Source organism: Carica papaya, chromosome 7, assembly GCF_054855325.1.
Source record: "Carica papaya isolate Zhongbai chromosome 7, ASM5485532v1, whole genome shotgun sequence".
In the NCBI taxonomy this organism is placed as follows: Eukaryota; Viridiplantae; Streptophyta; class Magnoliopsida; order Brassicales; family Caricaceae; genus Carica; species Carica papaya.
In genome coordinates, this window is record NC_142315.1 from 6,022,089 (window position 1) to 6,045,608 (window position 23,520).

The window sequence follows — 23,520 nt, forward strand, 5'->3', positions numbered from 1 at the left end:
AATTAAATAATAAACTATCATAATCAACACTACCCCTCAAATTAGTGCAGCGATATCATATATGCACAACTTGCAAACCAAGTTATAAAATGGAACCAGATCTGTCAGGCACAGCTCCGCTCGGCAATGACGCGAGTTAGATCTGTCTGGCAGCGGCTCGACTCGGCTCAGATATGTTCGAGGTGGTGATGAGAGTAGATCTGGATAAATGGGTTCTAACCTAACCTATTATGCTATTTTAGGATTTGAAAGAAACTGTGAAATTAAATCCTAAAATAGTTTCATTTGATTCTGAGGCCATATTGATTTTGAAGAGAAAAAATATTAAATTTTATTTTTCACAAATTTTATATTATTACATCTAAAATATTTATAAAATTTCTAACTTACTGATAGAGAAATTCTTATTCTATTAAAATTTTAATTATATTATATTATTATTTTCATAGAATTCTAATTATATAATATCAACTAATTAAATAATAAACTAAAATAATTATTAATAAACTATCATAGTCAACAATATTATAAATTATCCTCTTTTGCTTCTTAATTATATTTATTCCTTAATTGAAAAACAAAGCCAAGATAAACATTTCATTCCAGAGAAAACATAGTGGTCAAATATGCTGATAAAAATTTCTGGAGTTGCACTACAACCACTATGACCCAGCAATGAGCGAAATGTGCACCCCTGAAAAACCACTATGCTCCTTGCTCTCCACACAACAACCCTCACAAACTGCTTCAGAACATTCTGCCTTCTGTTTCACCAAATGTATTAAATGCAATATTCGTTTTGCTAATTTTAGAAACTATTCAAGCTATGACACATCATCAAGCTTGCCTTGACAACTCTGTAACATCTAGCCTCACAACCAGTAAACTATTAGATGAAATTCTCAACTCTGAGATCTGTCATGGCTAGCAATAAATATTAGGCTTGCTAAAGTTTTTAGAGTATGGCTAAATAGAGGAACATGAGGGAAAATGGCAGAAGAAAATGATTGTCAGTTCCTTCTCCTTGTTTGAGAGTGTTATCAACTGAAACTGGAAAAATGAACTGTTACTTACGGACCCTCCATTTCCCTACCTATTGAGAATTCAGATTGGGGTTAGAGTCATAGCAAATTTAAGTGCACCAGTGGAATGGTAATGCAATCACCAACCCAAATCTCACCCCATTTCCCTATCTATTGCTTAGGAGTTTATCCAATGAGGGGAAAGGAATGGATTGGAGAGTTAATTTTCAACCCTCCATTTCCCTTTCAAATTGGTATGCCTTTTTTGAATTTCCCAATTTGGGTAAAATGGAGAAAAATTAAAGAAAAGACAAATTTCCTAATTTGTCAACTCATTAAACAGGACAAAAAATGTGCCCCTAAGCTAGGCCTAGTTTGATACTCCAAGCCAAGTTGGGTCAAGCTGGCCCAAGACTGACCTGGATTGGTCAGGGCCATAACTATGCCCTGGTTCAGGTCGAGATCATACCAGCAATTGAGCCAGAGCAGAACTGTGAATTGAGTCACGTCTAGACCAGAACTAACTCGGACTATAACCTAATTCAGGTTAAGACCATGCATCAAGTTGAGTTAAGCCAGAGCTGCGACTCGAGTAAGATCTTTTCATATTTAAGTTATCAAATAATGAGAGGGAGTCTCTCATTTCTTTTTGTTGAATATTATATTTTATTATTTAATTAGTTAATTATTTAATTATTTAGTATTATATAATTAGAATTTTATGAGAATAATAATATCATATTATTAGAATTCTATTAAAATAAGAATTTTCTTATTAGTATGTTAGAAATTTTATAAATACCTTAAGTATAACAATCTAAAGAATGAGAAATAAAATTTTTTTTTTTTTTCAAATTCTACATGGTATCAGAACAAAAATAAGGGTATTTTAGAATTTTTAATTTCAGAGTTTCTTTCAAAACCTTAGAATATTCTCACCACCCAGCCAAACAGAGTCTTAACCTCACTGGCGGCCTGTCACCCTGTTCCAGTGAGCGTCTCCGGCCTACCCGATCTCTCTGCTCCGGTGACACTCAGCTGTTCGCACTACTTCCTCGCACACAGCCTCTAGTTTGTAGTATTTTATTCTCTGGCTCCCTTGCACGCAGCAACTGGTCCGCATACAACCACTGATTTGACCCCTGCCTCTTTGCACAGCTTCTGATCCGCGATTTCCATTGTTTCTGCTTTCCGGCTTCAGCTTCCTGGTGCATCTGCATCTGGGTTTAACCAGAAAATATTGGTTCCAGAGGCTTCCTAGTTGCCAATCAGCTTGCTTCGGTTCTGCCTCCGACTAGATCGGGGAGAACAGAAGGTCTGATCCGATTGTTTTCCGGTTTTGCAAATCGGATCCAAATCTGCACAGCCACTGATGCACGACACGGCGGAAGAAGAACATCAGCGTCAGGCCAAGTCAGTTTTGTCAGGAGGAGCTGAGCCCGAGCTGTTTTTGAGCCGACTTCAAGCCTTTTTTTGAGCTGTTTTGAGCCAAGTTGACTTGCTACCTTGCCAGACAAATCTGCTTCTTCCGCGCACGAGCCGCTATGACCAACCTTCTTTGGTCCCTTTTTGGCTTCCTTGAGCGTGGCCGCCTCTGATTTCGCGACCAGGCCTTTTTCGCACGCAAGCCGCTTTGACTAGCTTTTTCTGGTCCTTTTTCGGCTCTTCCACGCATGTACATCTCAGATTTGCAACTTGATATGCAAGTTAGACATATGCGATGTTCTTGCAACAACTTGAGGAGGGTACTGAATAACATATTTTATTATTTAATTAGTTAATTATTTAATTATTTAGTATTATGTAATTAGCATTATATGAGAATAATAATTTTATATTATTAGAATTTCATTAAAATAAAATTTTTCTTATTAATTTGTTAGAAATTCTATAAATTCCTTAAGTGTAATAACCTAAAAAATGAGAAATAAAATTATTTTTTTTTTCTAAATTCTACACTTTTCAATCCCCTCTGTATTCTTTTCTTTCCTTTCCCTTTCACCTCCCAAATGGGAAATTGTTATAATACATAACAGAGGAGGGCGTGGGACCCGCAGAAACAGCAAAAGATAGGAATTTTTAAATCTATGATTGAGTAGGAAGTTGGTTTCCCCAAAGGACTGATAAAAAATAGAATCTTTTAAGAATTTCTACTAAGTATTTAGATTTAGATTAAGAAATTGGAATAAAACTAGTACTATTATTCCTATAATTATAAGTAGCTTTAGATTAGGAATTAGAATAAAAGATGGACTATGATTCAAGAAATTGTAAGATGGACTATGATTCAAGAATTAGAATAAAGAAGTACGTAAATTAATCCGTATAGTTGGGAAGCAAAGCTTCCTTGCCTTGGGACTCCACATCGGAAGGCCCCTTGATCAGATCCAAAACTTGGGACCATGAGAAATCTGTATAGGAGCCGATCATCATAGAAGATTTCAAAATTTTGCAACAATTTGATACATAAATGAAGCCCACACACTCAAGAGAGGGATCGTTCCCAATTTAGAAGTTACCAAGAGGTTCGTGCCCGCTCAAAAGAGAGGGAGTGCAGGCTTACCGCTCAAATTGAAAACCTCTCCAGAGAATTATCAGCAATAAGGAGAGACTACCGACACAACCAGGTTGACAAAAAGAAAGGACAAGAAGCCAACTGACTCCAGCAACATTATAGATGGGGGAAGTACAGTGCTGCAGTTGGCAAGGTTAGACTTTCTCAATGTTATAGCTTAGCTGATCCATTGGAATGGACCAATCGGTGCAAGCATTCCTTCTGACACTAAAAGACAACCAAAGAAGACAAGATGGGCTTAGCCTCTTTTCACCTTGAAGAAGATGCCGAAGTATGGTTTCTGAAGTAGGAGCAAGACCAATCAAAGTCCCTTGAAAAGAATTTAAATCATATTGCCGCCTTAGATCCAATCTTCCAATATGCAGAAACAAACTTAGAGAAATAATTAAACTGAAACGTGAGAGAACAATTTCAAGCAACTTTCTGTGTGTGCAAACTCTCAGCACTGAGCAAGAAGTTGAAATCTTCATCATTGGGCTCCAAGAATATATTGTTGTTAAAGTCACACTACAACAACCATATGACTTTACTGCTAGTATGACGTTGGCAAAGCTCTGAGGATCAAAGAAAATCGGAGGATAGTACCATTGCTTATCAAGAAATTGAGCGGGGAAATTGCCCCAGGCTATGTGCATGAATTGTTATTTCCCTTGGAATTTGAACAAAATGAGGCAAGAGATAAAGAGGAAACAAGGGATCAGAGGAAGGATGATCAAATATTTCACTCCAGTGCTTGTGGACAAGCTTCAAGTCGAAGAGGAGAAGAATGTCACAGTGCACCAAAAAAAGGGAGTGTTGGACCATGAAAGCAACAAAATAAGGGAATTTCAGTCTATAGGTCAGTAGAAAGTATTATCTCAAAAAAAAAAAAAGGTGAGTAGGAAGTTAATTTCTTTAAAGAAATAGTAAGAGTTAAATTCTCTAAGATTCTTATTAAATATTTAGATTTAGATTTTAGATTAGAAAATTGAAATAAAACTAGGACTATGATTTCTATAATTATAATTAAATTTATAATAGAAATTAGAATAGAAAAAGGACTATGATTACAAATTTTAATAGAGATCTAATTCAATTAGCTTTCATATAAATATATATTTTATTTCAAATATATAAATACATATATTATTATAAATAAAATCATCAACTAATAATCCAAAAAGTTGTTCTATAAAAATTGAAGGTTCTCTTAGACGAGCTTCAGCAGTGACATCAAAACTGGGAAACTAAAGCCTAAGACTGTGACAAAAACCATTCTCATTGTTTTAAAACTATAAATTAGCAATTAACCACTTCAACCGAATTCGACACCATAAGCTACTTGGAATCTAATTTTTCATCATAAAAAGCTACCCATGATCTTTAAAGAAGAAATTGAAAGCAAGCAACATTATGTTGTGTAACCATCAATAGCAGATTAAATGTCTATCCAAGAAAAGCTAGGGGTTTTGGTTGCATAGTAAGAAACCATTCTTGTTTTTATACTTCTTACAGGCCAACAACCTCTGTGCTATAGTATCTTTCTTGATTCTCAAATTTGGCCACCACAAGCAGAGACTAGCAACCAAAGCTACACCACCCACTGGATCCTTGGTTCAGCTTCTCTCTCATTCATTCTGAAATTATTTTCCCTATTCATAACCTTGGCTTAATGTGATTAGAAAATGAAGAGAAATATAAAAACTCTAAAAAAGCATAATTCTCATTACTTTAAGCAAATAACTAGCGTGACAACTGCAAAAGAAAGTTGATGTACAATTTTTGTTCATATGCCGAGGCAGATACTATATGCGTTAAAATGGAAGCAAAAAATGATGAGTCAAAGTCACCAACAGTAATGCAAACATGATTATAAAAAAAAGAATAATGCTAAGCACATGCATCCTATTTGATTGTCTAAATTCAAGCAATAGTCTTGGACATACAAGACTATAAACAGGAATCAAGCAAGAAATATAAGTGAAGTTGTATACTTTATTACCTCCAGCAGCTTATTGGTGATGCCAGATACTTTGTGGGCAACTTTTTCTAGATCCTTGCATTTTCCCCCAGCAGCATATTCTTCAACCAATTCCATTGTTCTCTTTAATCTGCCCCCAAGAACACCAAAAAAGTCTCTTAGAGATCTCTTGAAGGCTTCAGAGCAATCTCCTCCATGAGCTACACTTTGTTTCACTAATTCTTCTTCTAACTTTCCAGAGATTTCTCCTGGAGATAAATAGCTATCATTTTCCCCAGCAGGGCAAGTAGCCTTTAAACAGAAACCAAACAAGGGTGAGATTGGTTCCACCACATGCAGGCAATGAAATTACAAGAAAACAAGAGGATAAGGGTGTCAGACCTGTATTTTCAAGAACAACCTGTCAAAATTCAGAGGAACTCCACTCTTTGCTTCCATAGATGCCGGGTCCATGCCATCATCTCCATAAACAAATTGAACTATGCATCCACTTGCATTGCGTACAGTGTAGTCATAATGAACAGAAAGGTCCTCCAAGCCTTTGATCAGTCTGCGAGACATGTAGCCAGTATCAGCTGTTTTCACCTGCAAGAGAGAAAAGTATTTAACAATCTGAGTTAGGTCCCAAGATATTTACCCATCTCGTCAAATAACAGTTAAATCTCTGTTTTAGGAACAAGCAATAATCAAATTAATGAAAACATAGGCAGCCATATGTATCCCTCTTCGGGGGGCTGGTCTATACTTAATTTCGTATTTGGGTAGACAGTTTATCGTTCTTATATGTTGCAGTTTCTTTTTTCTTAGATATGGAAAACTTTCTTTCCTCTAGGCCAGTTGTTTTATGATCTAATCTACTTTTAAGAAGTGTGTTAATAAGCAATTCTAAGAAGAGAAATGTACATAGAAAACAAATCTTTAACATATGTGACCACCAGCCGTGCCTTATATCTTCCTCTGGGTTTAAGTATACCCTTTGGGCACCAGCCATGCTTTGTATCCTTCTATTGATCCATCGGCTTTGTACTTCACTTTCATTTACATTCTGCCGGTTTCTTTCTTGCTGGTAACTTCACCAACTCCTGAGTTTTGTTTTCTTCCAATGCCTCCATCTCCACATTCATAGTTTGTTTCCATTTCTCATTGGACAAAGCTTCAAATAAGGTAGTGAGAATGACAATGGTGTTCAAGCTAATAAGGAAAGCCCCATTAGATGGTAAAAGTTTTTGAAATGACAAAAAATGTGAAAGGCGGTATTGGGGTCATCTTGTAGACACTCCAGTCCCTCTCCGAACAGCAACAAAAGGTCCTGTTCATTATTGCTGACATGAGATTCAGTTTCACTTTGAAATGAAGAATTATAAATTGTTATCTCATTCTTAGGATCCAGGTTGGATTCTGGGATGCTCACCTTCTACCTTCAAAACACTTTGCTTTTTCCAAATCTTATATTCTCAATGGCAGGGCTGTTAATTCTCAGTGAGTTTCTGGTATCAGTTCAGCTACAAGATTTTCATATCTAGAATTTTCAGACGTAGCATTTTCACTTTCTTAATTCGACATAGATGAACAAAGGACTCCCGATGTTGATAATATTGGCAAGTCATGTAAAAAATCCTTATCTTCCATTATTGAATTCTCCCCTTGAAGATAAGGAGTGATGAAATAAGACAAGTGCTCATGGAAAGTAACGTCCACCGAGATGTAGAACCTTTTTTAGAGACGACAATAACACTTATATCCTTTTTAAGTTGAAGAGTAACCCACAAAGACAAATTTTAATTCCATCAGATTTAATTTCCCTGGAGTTATACTAAGAATACGGACAAATAATACAGACCCAGATATTCTGGGGATAAAATGACTTGTCATGTGTAGATTAGGATAATATATGGAAAGAATGTCTATTGGACTTTCAAAACTCAGAGACTCTAGAAGGTAACTGATTTATAGTGTAGCTACAAGAGAAGTATCACCCCAAATAACTTAAGTACATTTTTTCTGAAATAGAAAGACTCAGATGCTTTCAGGAGCCCAGGCAGTCATTGTTTTTACCTATGACTCTATTTTATTATGGGGTGTTGGCAAAAAACGACTTGTGGATTTTTTTTTGAGATAAAAAAGAATGCGTATTAAGTATACAGCACCAAAAGGGTCTCACCCATATACAAAATATTTACATCTCAGTTAGAACGTCAATGACTTTCCTAAAATCCTCCCACCCATATATATCATAACCTAGAATTAAAGATCCAAAAACATGTGTCCAACTATTTCTAATTCTTACCATATCCCCCAAACACCCTTCAATGCTCTACTGTTTCTCTCTTTCTACACCACCCAAAATATAGTTAAATGAATAAGTTTTACAATTTTCTTCTTTTTACAAATCTCATCCCAAGCCCAAATGATTAAGCAAGGAAAGGGAAAAGAATTTCTTCATAAGGGAGAAATTGTCCAAGATGGAAAGAAGGAGATTCCCCATGGGATTTCCTTTCCTATTCCCGCGGAAAATATTCCCCTTAAAGGGGAGAATTGGCAAAGGAGGAAAAATTACTCGTAAGCCGCAATTAATATGGGAAGAAGACGAAAACACAATTAAGAGGGCAAATCTCACAGTTTAGGAAACTTATGGGTGACCATAATTCCTCTTTATTGGCCAGCCCTAATTATCTTTTTATTCCCCTTAAATCTTCCACCATTCATTAAGATCTCCATTTAAAAATAGAGATCAAATCTATCCTATTTTAGAAAACAATCCTTTTAATTATTGCAAATTTTTTATTCTATTGTATATTTATTTTTCTATGTAATTTTACAATTAATTTAGGAGATTGTTTTTCTTATTATCCAAATGGTTTACACTAGGTCATTAATTCACAAATGTATTAATTCAAGTTTAAAAATAATAAAATTATAATGTTTTTAATTTTTAATTAGTGAAGTTTTCGTCTATCTTCTCTCTAAAAAACTCTCTCTCTAAAACTCTCCCAATCAACCGGCCTTCTCTTTGATTTTCCCATTTCTTCAACCCTTCTTTTCCTAACAACCAAATTCTTAAACCAAACACTAGTACAATTTTCCCTAAACGGGTCGGCCGTAGGACTGACTTGATTTCTGTTTTCATTGAACAATGTTTCTCTCCAACTCGAAGCGGTTCATTCTCATTGAAAATAAGTCTTACAACGTCGTCTGCAAAGGAAGAAAACTCGATGGACTTCAAATAAGTGAAAACGGCCACAGAAACAGGGTGTCAATAAGCCTCAATAGAAACGAAGTGAGATGGATTACCGAATCACTCAACGACTTCAACTGGAACAGGGGTGGGAAGTCCTGAGGTAAAAAAGTTTAAAGGTGACCAACGATATCTCTTTCTAGTGATGATCCGGAATAGAAGAGGCCGGGCTCTGGTCCTCTCACGAAAGAGAAAAGTCAACAAGGAGAATCTTCATTCCGGACGGCTATGAGGCTGGAGGTTGGTGACGTTTTATGAAAGCAAGTTCCAAGCTGTCTGAAATTCCTTTGGTAAACCCCTTTAAACTTCAGAAAAAGATAGCAAGCCCGACACCCATGGTAAACAATGCAATGTTTTCGAGTCCCGTTTGTTGCCCTACCTGCAAAACGCAAATCCAAGTCCTGTTGGTTTCGCCGGAGAAGAAAACTTACGCAGCCATACTTCAGTGCAACGACTCGGCTTGTACCCGAACGCAAGAAACCCCACCCAACCCGAAGAGGAAACCAAAAAGGCTGGAAATTCAAATTGCATCTGACAAAAGGACAAACTCTGCCACCACCAAAAGCTGCCTGAGACAAAATTAGAAGATTAAGTCAACAAAATCAAATGGGACCTTTTTAACTGGATTTCGGGCACCAAAAGACAACCACAAAAAGCCCAAATTTTTCTGGGCAGAGAAAGGAAAATGGACTAATCAAGCTGGCCCAAGCAAGCCCAATCAGAACCCTCTTAAGCCAGTAAAAAAATTAAGAAAGTAAAGAGGGAATGGAGAAAGAAAAGAGTTTTACCTTCAGTTGCGCAGAACACTAATACAAATTCCAAGACTCAGACCCTAGCACACAGTGTTATGGCTGCTCATAGTGAAGGAATTTTCACCGACAACAAAGAAACTTCTCCTTCCTCAAACCAGCCAAATGCAACACAGTTGCACTGGGACATGGCTGCCAGAGTTTTCAGCTCTAATGACTGGTCTCCCGAACCAAGTTGTTTTCTTCGACTACCAGTAAATCATGAAGAGGAACACATCCACACCAATGGAACAGAATTGGTCACAATACACACAGAATCAGAATCAAACCCCTCGCCTCTGCAAACTCTTAAAGATACCAATTTGGCAGAATTAATTAATTCCCTGGATCACATACTCAAAGGGAACCACGAGGGAGACATTCACCTCTACTCTGAGTGGATCAACAAAAATATTTTCTGTGTAAGTAAGTTCCTCGGTGCCCCTCTTTTTGGTTACGAAAAAGAAATTCAACTTCTTCTTGCAGATATGGAAGTTAATAGGAATGAGGAGAACAAAAGCATTATGCTCCTTGAAAAGGGCCGAAAGAAACAGAAAGATGGGAGTTCACGTGAATTGAGACGTCTACAAACCTCCATTAACTATGATTGATGCAACAAAAAGAACAGGGAAAATGGCAGTATTTCAATTTCTCAATGATGTTTGACAGAATACTTTCATGGAATGTAAGGGGCTTAAATGACTCAAAGAAGAGAACAACTGTTAGAGGATGTCTCAACAAGTGGAAACCATCCATAATCTGTCTGCAGGAAACAAAAAAGAGCTCAGTGAGCAATAAATTCATTAGAAGCATTTGGAGTCCCAATGATATTGGCTGGCATTTTTTACCAGCCAAAGAATCAGCTAATGGCATCATTATCATGTGGAGAAAAGACCGGTTTCAATGCCAAAATGTTATTACCAGTGAGATCACCCTCTCTTGTTTATTCTCAAATTTATCTAACAGCGAGACTTGGTACTTCTCTGGTGTTTATTGTAGAGGCTACAACACAGAGCGCATATTGTTAGCAACTGAACTCCAGATGATCAAAAGTTCTTGGGGTAATAAAGGTATCATTGGTGGAGACTTTAATATGGTTTTAAAAAGATCTGAAAGATCAGGCAGAAGCTACGATGATTCTAGCATTGAGGATTTTCATTCCCTCATCAATAATCTTAACTTGACTTACCTCCCACTTAATGGCGGGAAATGGACATGGAGTAATATGCGTGATCAACCTTCTTTCTCAAGGATTGACAGGTTCCTTATCACCTCCGATCTGATGATTTCACTTCCAAATATTTACCAAAAACTCCTGTCGAGACTCACTTCAAACCATTTTCCCATCATGTTGGTCTCGGATAGAATCCAATGGGGGCCCATTCCCTTCCGCCTGGATAACAAGTGGATCACATTGGATAGTTTCAAAGCACTAGTGAATGACACTTGGAAAAACACTCAAGTCGGTGGCACGGCTAGTTATAGAATTGCTCAAAAACTCAAAAAAAATCAAAACAAAGATTAAGAAGTGGTATAAAACTATTGGCAGACGAGGAAGAGGACATTTCAGATATTATTGATGAAATCGACAATATTGACAGAAAGAACAAATTGAAAGTTGATCTGGCGCACAGACTACAAATGGAAGCTACTTCTTGGAAGCAAAAATCTACAAAGAAATGGCTTAAGAATGGGGACAGAAACACTAAATACTTCCATATGCTTGCAAACCACCGCAGAAGGGTCAATTTTGTTAACGAACTCACTATTGATGGTCAACTACTTCAAAACAACAATGATCTAAGAAATGGTGCTTGTAAGTATTTTCAAAAACTCTATACTAAAACCATTGGCTCTCGCCCTAAACTTGATGATTTAATGTTTAACAGAATTGATATGGATGATTGCTTATCATTGGAAAAAAGTTTTTCTGAATTTGAAATCTTTGACTGCTTGAGGGATTGTGATGGGGACAAAGCCCCAGGGCCGGATGGATTTAATCTCAAATTCATACAGACTTTTTGGAAGGTTGTCAAAAGCAACATTATTGGCTTCTTCAATGATTTTCATAAATCATGACTCGTTTGTAAGAGCTCTTGATTCTACTTTTCTTGCCATGATACCTAAATTACCCAACTCGAAAAACATCAAAGGCTTCCAGCCTATAAGTTTTATTGGCTGCATATACAAACTTCTCTCAAAAGTGTTATCTAAAAGCCTTGCTATTATTTTACATAAAGTTATTGGGGAATCACAAAATGCTTTTATTTTTTTTAGACAGATTACAGATGCTATTCTTATTACAAATGAAGTAGTGGACGAAACCATCAGGAATAACAAAAAATGGGCATTATGTAAACTGGATACGGAGAAAGCTTTTGATCACATTAATTGGGACTTTATTGACTACATGCTAGAGAGACTTGGTTTTAGTACAAAATGGAGAGGTTGGATTAGAACGTGCATTTCTACATCTAGTTTTGCAGTCATGGTTAATGGCAGTCCATCGAATTTTTTCACTGCTTCCAAGGGTTTGAAACAAGATGATCCCCTTTCTCCTCTCCTTTTCATCATCGATGTGGAAGATTTAAATAAATTATTGGAAAAAGCTAAAGAATTGCAGCTTTTAAAAGGTATCACTGTTGGCCAACAAGAGAATCAAATGGAGATTACCTATTTATTTTTTGCTGATGACACACATTTTCTGTCAATCTGATATTCGCTCCTTAATTTTCTGCGATGTGTCTTACTCTGCTTCTAAGCAATATCAGGACTAACAGTAAAACTACACAAATTTGAGTTAGTGGTTTTGGGCATTTCCTCGGGTGACACACTTGCCGTTTTTTAGACTATAAATTATCTCGTCTCCCCATTACTTATCTTGGTGCTCCTCTTGGTGCTAAACTCAAAGATAAAAGCTGTTGGAATCCAATAATTGAAAGATGAGGTTCTTATCCAAGGGAGACAGACTTACACTCATCAAAAGCACACTCTCAAATCTTCCCATCTACCTATTATCTGTACTTAATATTCTAAGCATGTTGCCAACAAACTAGAGGTCATACAACGTAATTTTCTTTAGGGTGATGGTGACAACAATAACAAAAAACTTCATATTGTAAATTAGAAAGAAATCAAGAAACCATTCAAAAAAGGTGGGCTGGGTTTGAGGTCAACTGACAAACTAAATAAAGCTTTATTTGGAAAATGAATATGGTGATTTTGGAATGACAACAATAGCCTTTGAAAATCAATCATTATGAGCAAATAGTTCAATGGTGACTGCAATGATAACTCTAAAATAAAAAACAGCAGTTATGGCTCAAGCTTATGGAGAGGTATTTGAAATCTAAAAAACCTAATTCTTCATAATTCTAGTGGAGCATCAACAATGGCACCAAAGTTCATTTCTGGAACGATATTTGGCATGATAGAAAAGGATTCCAATCAAGTTTTCAATAATTTACGCGATTGTTAGACACAAAGACATTTTAGTAAATATGTTGTTGGATTGAATCAATGACAGGTGATTGTGTTTAGAAACTTGCAAGATTGGGAAATTGAGGAATATAAACATCTGCTCCAAATTCTGTCTCACATCCACCTAACTGGCAGCAATGACAAACTCATCTGACAACACACCAAATCTGGTATTTTCTCAATTAAGTCCATGCATAAAACTTTGGTCGGCAATATTTCACAAAAACATACAAAATTTCCAGCTAATATTATTTGAAAATCGGGTGCCACTCCAAGAATTTCCTTTTTTGCATGGGAAGCAACAAAGGGCCGCATTCTTACACTAAATAATTTAACGAAAAGAGATTTTACAATTGTCAATAGATGCTTTCTCTGCAAAAACAGCAATGAAACATGTAATCACCTACTCCTGAGATGTCTGGTCTTTCACAACCTTTGGTCTACTATTCTTGGCCTCATGGGACTATCTTGGGTCAAACATAAATCAATTTTGGATGAATTACTTGCATGGGAAGGATTGAGCTGCCACAAGAAAACTCTTAGACTCGTCCCTCTCACTATATTTTAGGTCATTTGAAAGAAATGAAACAATCATATTTTCGAAGGAAAAGAAATCAACTTCAGAATCGTCATTGACAACTGATTCTATTATTTTGGATCCACTATTTTAAAACATAACATTGAATGCTTTAATGATCTCGGCTCTATTGTCGATTATTTAATAGAACTGTAAATTTTTGTAAATGGACGGTGCCCCTTTGGCACTTTTACTTCAATAAAACTTTATACTTTTATTTTTTAAAAAAAGTCAAATTTTTTATAATCTTTTTCTTGAGCGGGAATTGATTCAACTTATCAAGATAAGTTCTTGTGGCATTTTATCGATTCCTATTAAATTTATTTCACTTATCAAGATTCCATCTTATGGCGTTTAATCAAATTCAAATCATCATCTTAATTACCTTGGTTGACATTCACGTGTTGAATATAGGTTAAGTAGGAATGGTTTGTTGAGAGTTTAAAAATTTTGGAACACTAAAGTATATATGGAATTTTTTATCACGTTAGCTGATCCTGGGTTCCATATAATTTGGAATCGAGCTTAAAATCGAGATAAATCTTACTATCTTGCATCTTTTATCTTTACATATTTGTTATTCTTCGTAGTTAAAAAAAAAAAACATATTTTGCATCCTTTCATACATTATAAAAAAAATAAAAAATAAATCATATACATATTGTTTTTCTTGCACTTTAAGTTTCTTTATTTCATTGTGCTTTTGGTCCATTACATCTCTAAGTAACTAATTGCATTATAGTACTTAGTATCATACATAAAACACACATTACTTTTATCCGTCTGTTTGAAACTGTCACTTTTTTTTTAAATAAAAAGTGTGAACTATATTAACATGGTACCAAACAACTGGGGGTACCACTCCCTATACATAAAGCTTTACAATATAATTAGTGAGTCAATGACATACCCAAAATCCACATCACTAATCATGTCATGTCCTAACTTATACAAATCAGTAGGTTTACCCTCAAAAGCTTTAGAATTTCTTTCCTTCCAAAGAATCTAAAACAAGGATAATGGAATAATATATTTCAACTTTCTATCTAATTGAATTCTTTTCCATTCCCACAACTCCTCCCTAATAGACCCAGCCATTAGCCAATTTACAAAATCAAGCTATAAATAGCACTCCACAATCCAAACACCATCAGACACCACAACAAAACATGCCTGCAGTTTTCCGCATCAGCCATACATAAATAACATCTGTTGGGAATAAACAGCCCACTAGCAATTAAGTTATCAATTGTCAATATGCATTCTCTACTTGCTTCTCATTCAAAAAAAGCAACTATAGGGGAAACATTAGCCTTCCAAATCTGCCTTGTAGGAAAAATTAAGTTCATGACATTATTTCTGCTAGTTAAGTGCTTGTAGTAAGATTTGACAGAAAAAAACCCCACTTTTATCCACCTTCCACTGCACCTTATCCTCACCAGCATTCAACTGTTGAGCAGACAATAAACAAATCAGATTTTCAAATTTTCTGAGTTCCCACTTCTGCAAATTTCTAGTATGTTAAATATGGGTGACCATACTTCAGCAACAAGTATGGAATTCATTTGAAGGATGTTTAGCATGTTAATATCACCTTTGCATAGGATTGTTGTTTAAACCAGTCGAGTAGAATGTAAACTGGCATTTCCAAATGGTGGTAGATTGCCTTGGATTATTTCTTTGAACTGTGCTTTATGGCTATAGAGATCCTTGAGGACAGGATTATTTCAGAAAAAGATTTTGAGGAGGGAGTAATGTCAGGACCCATGTGACATGTAAGGGTTGCAGTGTCAACAGAAAAGCTGCTGGCATTGCTTCTCTTGGTTTCCTAATTTTATGGCTCACAAATTCTTATTTCTATGCTGTTTTCTATTTATGCTTTTTCTGCTATTCCCTTTCCTACTTTCTCGGGCAGAAAAATATAAACGAGCAAGATATAATTGTAAGGAGGATATTTTTCGAAAATACTGGAATATTATTGACCTATCAAAACTCAATTCTCTTCTCTTCTGTTAATATTCTTCTCCTTTCTTCTCAACTTCTTTCTCTTCTCTCTGTTATTTACTCCACCAAACTCAAATTTGTTTCTTAATCAGATCCAGGATCGAAACATCCTGACACTTTCACAAATAATGAATTGAGGATTTCTATCTAAAGGCTTCATCAAGGGCACCTGCCATTCTCACATTTTCTTCTAGTTAAACCTGTTTGTGTTTGACTACAGATTCTTTAAGCTGAATGTATTCCTTATCATCTCCTCATGCAATTTAGGGCAATAAAAGGCTTCAAATCAGTTCAAAAGATGCCAGCTTTAGATTTTCTTTTCATCAAGACTACTCTCTTTTAACTGGATCAGCTTGTCAAACCAATTCTTTATTTTATAAGAAAAGAACTAGGAAATATTTAAGATGAGAAAAAATACAGGGGAGAAGTTCAAATACAAAGAAACCAATTGCAGAACTAGAAAGAAAACTAAGAGAGAGATCACTATGAAGGGCCTCCCAGTTTCTTTGCAAACTAGAAACAGGCATGTCCATTAAGATCCTGGATGTCCTGACTGAAGATCATGGCATTACATTCCCAACATAAAACCGAAAACCACAATAATGAAGCATTGTACCAGAAAACCTGTAGGTTAGAGTTTCACTCAAATTTCTAATTCTATAGAATATAAATGAGAATCAACAGAAAAAAGAAAAAAAAAAGGATAAAAGAAAAGAAAAAGGCTTTGAAGACGAGTGAAATTAGTTCACTTCTGCATCAAATAATTTATTTATAATTAAATTATAAATTAAATAATTAAGATATAGGAATAGAGAATTTGAACCAAGCACAATTTTAGTTCTTTCCTTTTCCTCATCATCTTCATCCCACCCCTCAAATGATAGCCAATTTTTAAGTACCCATCTCGGGCACCCATTCTTCTGCACTACATATTTCTTCTGTTCTCTAATTCTCATATTATTTGTTACTTCTCATGCAGTCCCACAAACCATTGGGTACAAAGATCGATATAGGCAGGCAATTGTTAAGCAAACATATTTGTATTGTTTTGATCACCCAATTCCTGTATACCTTATAGGTAGTCATCTTATTTCGCGTATATTAGCATTAGTAAGGAATGACTCATAAACATATGCATGCATGCAAATGGCAGATCATTATATTTTAAGAGAAACGCACTTGCAACTTCAACTACGAAAAAAGTTACAATTTTATTGAATAAAAAAAGATAGTGAAGGCGTTGCACATACCGCTGTATCCACAAGACCTTCTCGCCCACCCATGGTATGGAAGAAAAACTCAGTAGCACTCAATCCACTGTAGAATGAATTAGCAACAAAGCCTTTAGCCTGAAGTCAGAGACAAAAAGATCAGAAATTCCATCAACGTTCAGACCTTTACTTTTTTTTCAGCTAAACAAGACTAAGTAGAACCTGTAATTAACCAACTTTTATGACCACTTCACTATATCATAAACATTTTTTTACAATATTCATCAACGAATAATTTCTCCCAGAACCATGAGAATCAAAATTTTCGTCCAATTTCTATTTAGATTAAGAAAATCAACTACAAAATTCATAAACAGCAATAGTGCTCGAAAAGGAATATTTAACTTACAGCAGGAATTTTTGATTTGCAAGGGAAATGAGGAAGGCTTCGGTCTATAAATCCATCGGGAGCACGCCGACCACCAACTGATTGCTGACCAACACATGCAACCATCTGGCTTATATTAATGGGGGATCCTTTGGAGCCACATTGGGACATAATCAAGGGACTGTTTCTCCAATGCAGTCCTTCCATACAGTCCTATAATAAAATTAAAACAAATTAAATTAAACAGTCCAATATGAATGCTCCAATCCAACAAAAGCAGCTTACTTGATGATTTCCAGATGCAAATGAAGAGTCACATATTTAATTTCAATAACATAATGCTAGAAAACAATAATTGCATAATAAAAATAAGCTACTCAAGAAACCACATAATCTTGCAGCAGCCCTTCAATAGATTCACATAGAAAAAGATCACACAAAATAAAGCAAGGCAGATCTTTACTTTCCCAGTCTTTTCTCGAATCCGATTCAGTATCTCTGTTATATTGGCTTCCAGTGATTGAGCAGCATCACAACCAGGTTTAAGTGTTAGCTTGCCTTCATTGAACCTTTTTATAGTTATATCACATTCATTATATTCATGCATAATTGTTTCTGCTTTCTTGCGGTTCAACTCTTTTCCTGGTTGAACATCATCAATTCCAATAGAGAAGCCATGATTTCCAATCCATCGAGCACTGCACACAAACAAATATTAGAAATATTCATGAGAAAATGTATATTTTCTTTTCAGAACTAAAACTGCAAGTGAACATAAGTATGTTATGCAGCTTGTGACAGCAAAGATCACAAACCAAAATATTAAATGATGAGACATTGAAGACTGCAAGTAAAATCAATACAGAATCATAGGAACACCTCAACATTTGAATTGACTTCAAGAAAAGCCTTAACACTCCAAAAATTTACCTTTTAAGCTTATCCCAAACGTTGCAAGACAAAAAAGGTCAAATTCCACTCCTTTTATAGGAGAAATCACCATACCCCATATTAGTTAGTTTCCAACATTTTTTACTCTATTAACATCTAGGTCTTTTCTCAAAAAAGAAAAAAGAACTGTTAAGAAATGTCAGCTATATGTAATTAATTTAGATGAATTAGATCAGTCTGCCTATCATCTAAATGGAAAGAATTACCTGAATTGATCACAACTGATCCAAACCATCCTCATTGGGTAATTGCAGGTTCGGTTTGGGATGAGCTGTGGGCATGGAAGGAAATTTGTAAAAAGAAACTTTTTCAATTTTATGCCTTTAACCATTTTTGGGTGATATGGAAAGAGAGAAATACTAGAACTTTTGAGAGTATTAAAGAGGAGTATATAAGTATTAGAGATAAGTGGTTAAATACTTTTGGTTCTTTAATTTTGGGTCGTGATATTTATAGGGTGGAAGATTTTGCGAATGTCATTAATCTTATAACTAACTTGTTAACCTTTTTGCACTCGGGTAGTACCCCTTTGATACTTTTGTTTATAATTGAAGGTTTTTAGAGATAAAGAAAATTGAGAAAATCTGAATTTCATAGAAGGATATCACTAGAATACAGAAGTAACGGGAAAAACTTACACTAAATAAACTTGAAAATTAAATACCCACTAAGTTCATGGTTCTAAATTAACTAACCACTAAATTCATGATCTTTAACTACCCACTAAGTTCATGATCCTAAATTAACTAACCATGAAGTTCATGATCCTAAAAATAAGGCATAACTACGCATCATAAATTCAGAAAATAACAAAAGAACTCCTAAAAACTAGAAAACACTACTTCATGTGCAGTCCTAAAGCAAATTTTGACAATCCTCCTTGTTTTGGGAACTAAAACTTCAATTTGCTGCTTTAGAAGCTCGAACTTCCTAACTGGAAGTGGTTTCCTAAAAATATCTGTCAGCTGATCTCCAGACCTGCATTAAATTAATGTTACTTATCCATTTTGCTGCACCTCCCTCAAGAAGTAGAGTTTGATGTTGAAATGCTTAGTTTTCCCATGAAACATCCGATTGTGAGAAATTGCAATTGTTGTCTGATTGTTAACAAAAATCTCAGTGCTGCTTTTTTGCTCCATATGTAGATCAAATAGAATTTTCTTCAACCATAAAGCTTGGTTTACTGTTGTTGTTGCTGCAATAAATTCTACCTCTGTAGTGGATTGTGCTACAATCTCTTGCTTCTTTGAGCACTATGAGAAAACTTCTGAACATAAACTAAAACAGTATCTTGAGATACTTTTCGTGTCATCAACAGACCCGGCTTAGTCACTATCTGAGAATCCACATAATTTAAAGTTTTCACACTTATCAAACTAGACACCATAATCAACAGTACATTTGATATATCTTAATATGCTTTTTGCTGCTCTTAAATGCATTTCACTAGCGCAATGCATAAATTAAAATAAAAGACTTACAACAAACAGAATGTTTGGTCTTGTTGCTATAAGATACATTAAGCAACCATCAGACTTCTATAACAACTTTCATCAATTTTATCAGCACCATCTTCCTTGCATATTTTTTCTGGTAGATGAATACTTTATTTTGGCTTTGCTTGACCTCCATCCCAAGAAAGTAAGTCATAAAACCAAAATCTTTCATTTCAAAAACCTACACCATTTCTTGTTTGAAATCCTCAGTCAGTTGTGTGTTGTTTTCTGTTACCAAAAGATTATCAATATAAAGAGACACAATGAGAATATCATTTTCCCTCTGTTTAACATAAAGAATGGCCTCAGATAAGCTTTTTTTAAAGCCTAAGCTCAATAAATGTTCATCTATCTTGCTATACAAGGCTCTAGGTGCTAGCTAGAGACTATAGAGAGTCTTTTTGAGCAGGTAGACCTTATCTTTTTCGTCTTGCACCACAAAACCATCTGGTTGCTCTACATATATTTCTTCATGTAAAGCATCATTTAGAACCGCTGATTTGACATCTAAATGGAGCAGTTTCCAACTTTTTTGTAACTATGGTTAGCAATAATCTGATTGTATCTAATCAAGCAACAGGAGCAAAAGTTTCAGAGTACTCAACACCAAAAATATGAGCATAACCCTTAACAACAGATCTGGCTTTGTATTTGTTAATGGAGCAATCTGCATTGAGCTTTGTTTTGTACACTCATTTCACTTCAATGACTTTTCTACCTTTAGGTCTTTCAACTAATTCTCATGTTTTATTCTTCTAGATCATTGAAATATCCTCCTCCATTGCTCTTTTCCACTTAGGGTCTTTAAGAGCTTTATGTCCAACAAGTTCATATATTGTCACATTACATCTCTGATAGATGTCTAAAAGTGGTCTTGTTTCTCTTATTGAAGGATCATCTTCCAATTCATTCTGCCGCTGGTTTGTTGTTCCATTTTCAAGAGAATTGTTTTTAAGTTCTTGTAAGACTCTACCTGTTCTTCTTGAATCCTCCCAATCGCATTTCTCATCCTCGTTGAAGTAAACATCTCTAATTATCTTCATTTTTCCTATTTGAGGATTATTCACCTTAAAGGCTTTGGAAACTGAGCTATAATCCATAAAGATACTGGAATTGCTTTCTTGTCAAGTTTATCCTGCTTGACTTGTGGAATATAGACAAAACACACACAACCAAACACTTTGAGAAAGCTTAATGAAGGTTTATACCCATACCAAACCTCGAAAGGATTTTTGTCTTCCAAAACTTTGCTTGGAAGTCTATTTTGCAGAAATACTACAGTGTTGGCTGACTCTACCCAAAACTTCTTTGGCAACTCCTTTTCATGCAACGTGCATGTGGCCATCTCCATCACATATTTGTTTCTTCTTTCACTAACTCCATTTTGTTTTGGAGTATAGGGGCAATAAATGGATGTTCAATGCCATCTTCCTCGCATAACAAATTAAATTCTTGAAGTAATAGTGTTCTTTGAGGTCCTCCTACATCTGTGTGGACTAGTTGCAGCTTGTGTGAGGCTCTCCAAGATGATTTAAAAAATAGCATCCTATTTAATTTACCAAATTGACAAGCATGACAATTTAGCAAACGATCAGCAAGAATTGGTAAGCCTCTTGTGATATCATTTTTCTCCATTTTCAACATTTGTTGAAAATGTCATTGCTCGAGCCGCCTATGCCACATTTCGATAATGTTGGCTTCCGTGGAATAGGTTGTATTTTTTTCCTCCATTAGGTCAAATGAGAAACTTTTACCTTTTATTTTAACTTGTAAAATCTCCTGTCTAACGGCATCATAGATATTTTTTTGAAATAAAACGAAAATATTATTATGCACAAGGTACTAAGGGGGTACCGCCCGAATACAAATTAGTTACATGTCAATTAAGTAGTCTATGATAGCACCAAAGTCCCACATATTTTTTATGTCATGACCCAACAAAATAAAGCGAAAAATATAAATTCATCTCTCTCTAATTGTAGTAAAATTAGTTTCTATACCCTCAAAAACTCTACAATTCCTCTCCTTCCACACTACCCAAAGAATTGTAAGTTGAATAAGGAACAATTGATGTTTCTTTTTACAAATGCCCACCCACACTCACAGCTCATTACTCACACTCCCAGCCATGACCCAATTTAACCTTAACAACCCAAAAATAGAGGTCCAAATGCTGTTAGCCATTGGGCAAAATAATAATAAGTGGTTGCACGATTCCTCAGCAACATGGCATAAATAGCACCTATTAACCAGCACATTCTCCTTCCTTTTTAGCATATCCAGGGTCAAAATACATTCATTAGCTGCCTCCCATGCAAAAAAAGTCATTCTAGGAGGGATTTTAGATTTCCAAATTTGCTTATAAAGAGCAGACATGATACAGCTGTTATCCTTCTTAATCAGACAATTGTATAAAGATTTCACCGAGAAGCTTTTCTTCTCATCAGGCTTCCATATTCTTTTATCATTTTTAGTATTCAAATTTGCTTTTGTTAGAGACAAAAACAAGCTATTGTACTCATCAATTTCCCAATCATGCAATCTTCTCTTCACCTTCACATCCCACACCCTATCCTCCCCCATAAACTCACACATCTCCTCCACCTTAGCATCCTTATTGCAAGCAATGTCAAAAATTCTTTTAAATCTGTTTTTTAAGCTGAAATTCCTCATCCATTCGTCATGCCAAAACCTATCCCCATCACCCCCTACCAACTTTCCACCCCACATAGCCTTCGATGTATTGGTTGTCATCCCTAATTTTCCTCCAAAGGCTCACCCCGTGAGCCTTAAATTTACCCCTTCTTCCAATCTCTCTCTCCCAATCTCCCCATCTAGCACAAACAATCTTCCACCACATTTTCTTCTTCTCCCCAAGAGATCTCCACAGTCATTTCCCATGGAAAGCCCGGTTTAACTCCACAATATACTTCAAGCTGAGGCCTCCCTCCCAAATCGGTTTTTTAACCTCCTCCCACCTAATCAAATGATACTTTTTGTTACCATCTTCATCACCCCCAAAGGAATCTACACTGAATGCTTTCAAGTCTTCTTGCGATGCTGGCCAGAATTGTTATGATGGATAGATAGTAGATTGGTAAGTTAACAAGTGTGCTCTTAATTAAAGTGAGTCTCCCCACTTTAGAAAGGAAATTCCTCTTTCAACCCACTAACCTCCTATCAAACATGTCAATAATGGGCTCCCATGTTCTAACATCTTTATGTTTTGCCCTAAGTGGGAGACCAAGGTACTTAATAGACAAATTAGTGACTTTGCATCCTAAAATCCTGGCCAAACTAGCTTCATCCCTTCTATCATAGATATGGCGATACTAGTTTTCAAAGGACACTTTAAATCCTTTTTTTATTAACTAGCCTACACTCAGCAGATTTAGATCAATATCAGGTACATAAAGAACATCAGGAATTGTTTTTGCACGTGAACTTGTTGTAATTACAATAGTTCCTTTTTCTTTTGCACCAATATAACCACCATTTCCAATTCTGACCTTCGTTATTTCAGTGGATTTTAATTTCTTAAAAAGAGTTCTGTCACAAGTCATGTGATTTGTACAACCACTGTTAATCAACCAACACTCTGAAGAGCTCCTTGTTGAAAAACACGTTGTCACAAAAATTTGGTCTTCTTCATCTTGATCGGCAACTTAGGCACCTGCTTCTTGCTTTTGAAATTTGCTTATCCAAATAACAGCTTCATGTCCAAGCTAATTGCATTTGCTGCACTTTGCAACTGGTCTCTTCCAGCAGTTAAATAATGTATGACCTTTTTTTGCCATAATGCTTACAAGGGGGGTACTTTCCCTTTGAGCTTC

The 23,520-nt window shown here is 35.6% G+C and overlaps 1 protein-coding gene across 4 annotated transcripts in view; it reads right to left on the minus strand.

Moving 5' to 3' along the window:
• The window catches only part of NRPC1 (nuclear RNA polymerase C1), a 53,371-nt gene that overhangs the window by 5,350 nt on the left and 24,501 nt on the right, over positions 1-23,520 (minus strand). For all 4 annotated transcript variants that reach the window (XR_002541189.2, XM_022052006.2, XM_088207782.1 and 1 more), the window contains 5 exons: positions 17,704-17,938; positions 17,262-17,453; positions 16,892-16,990; positions 5,939-6,142; positions 5,579-5,848 (listed from right to left, as the gene is read on the minus strand). Coding sequence is in view for 3 of the 4 variants with exons in the window: in XM_022052006.2 (XP_021907698.2) it covers positions 5,579-5,848; positions 5,939-6,142; positions 16,892-16,990; positions 17,262-17,453; positions 17,704-17,938 (1,000 nt within the window). In the remaining variant the exon portion in view is untranslated. The remainder of the gene's footprint in view (positions 1-5,578; positions 5,849-5,938; positions 6,143-16,891; positions 16,991-17,261; positions 17,454-17,703; positions 17,939-23,520) is intronic.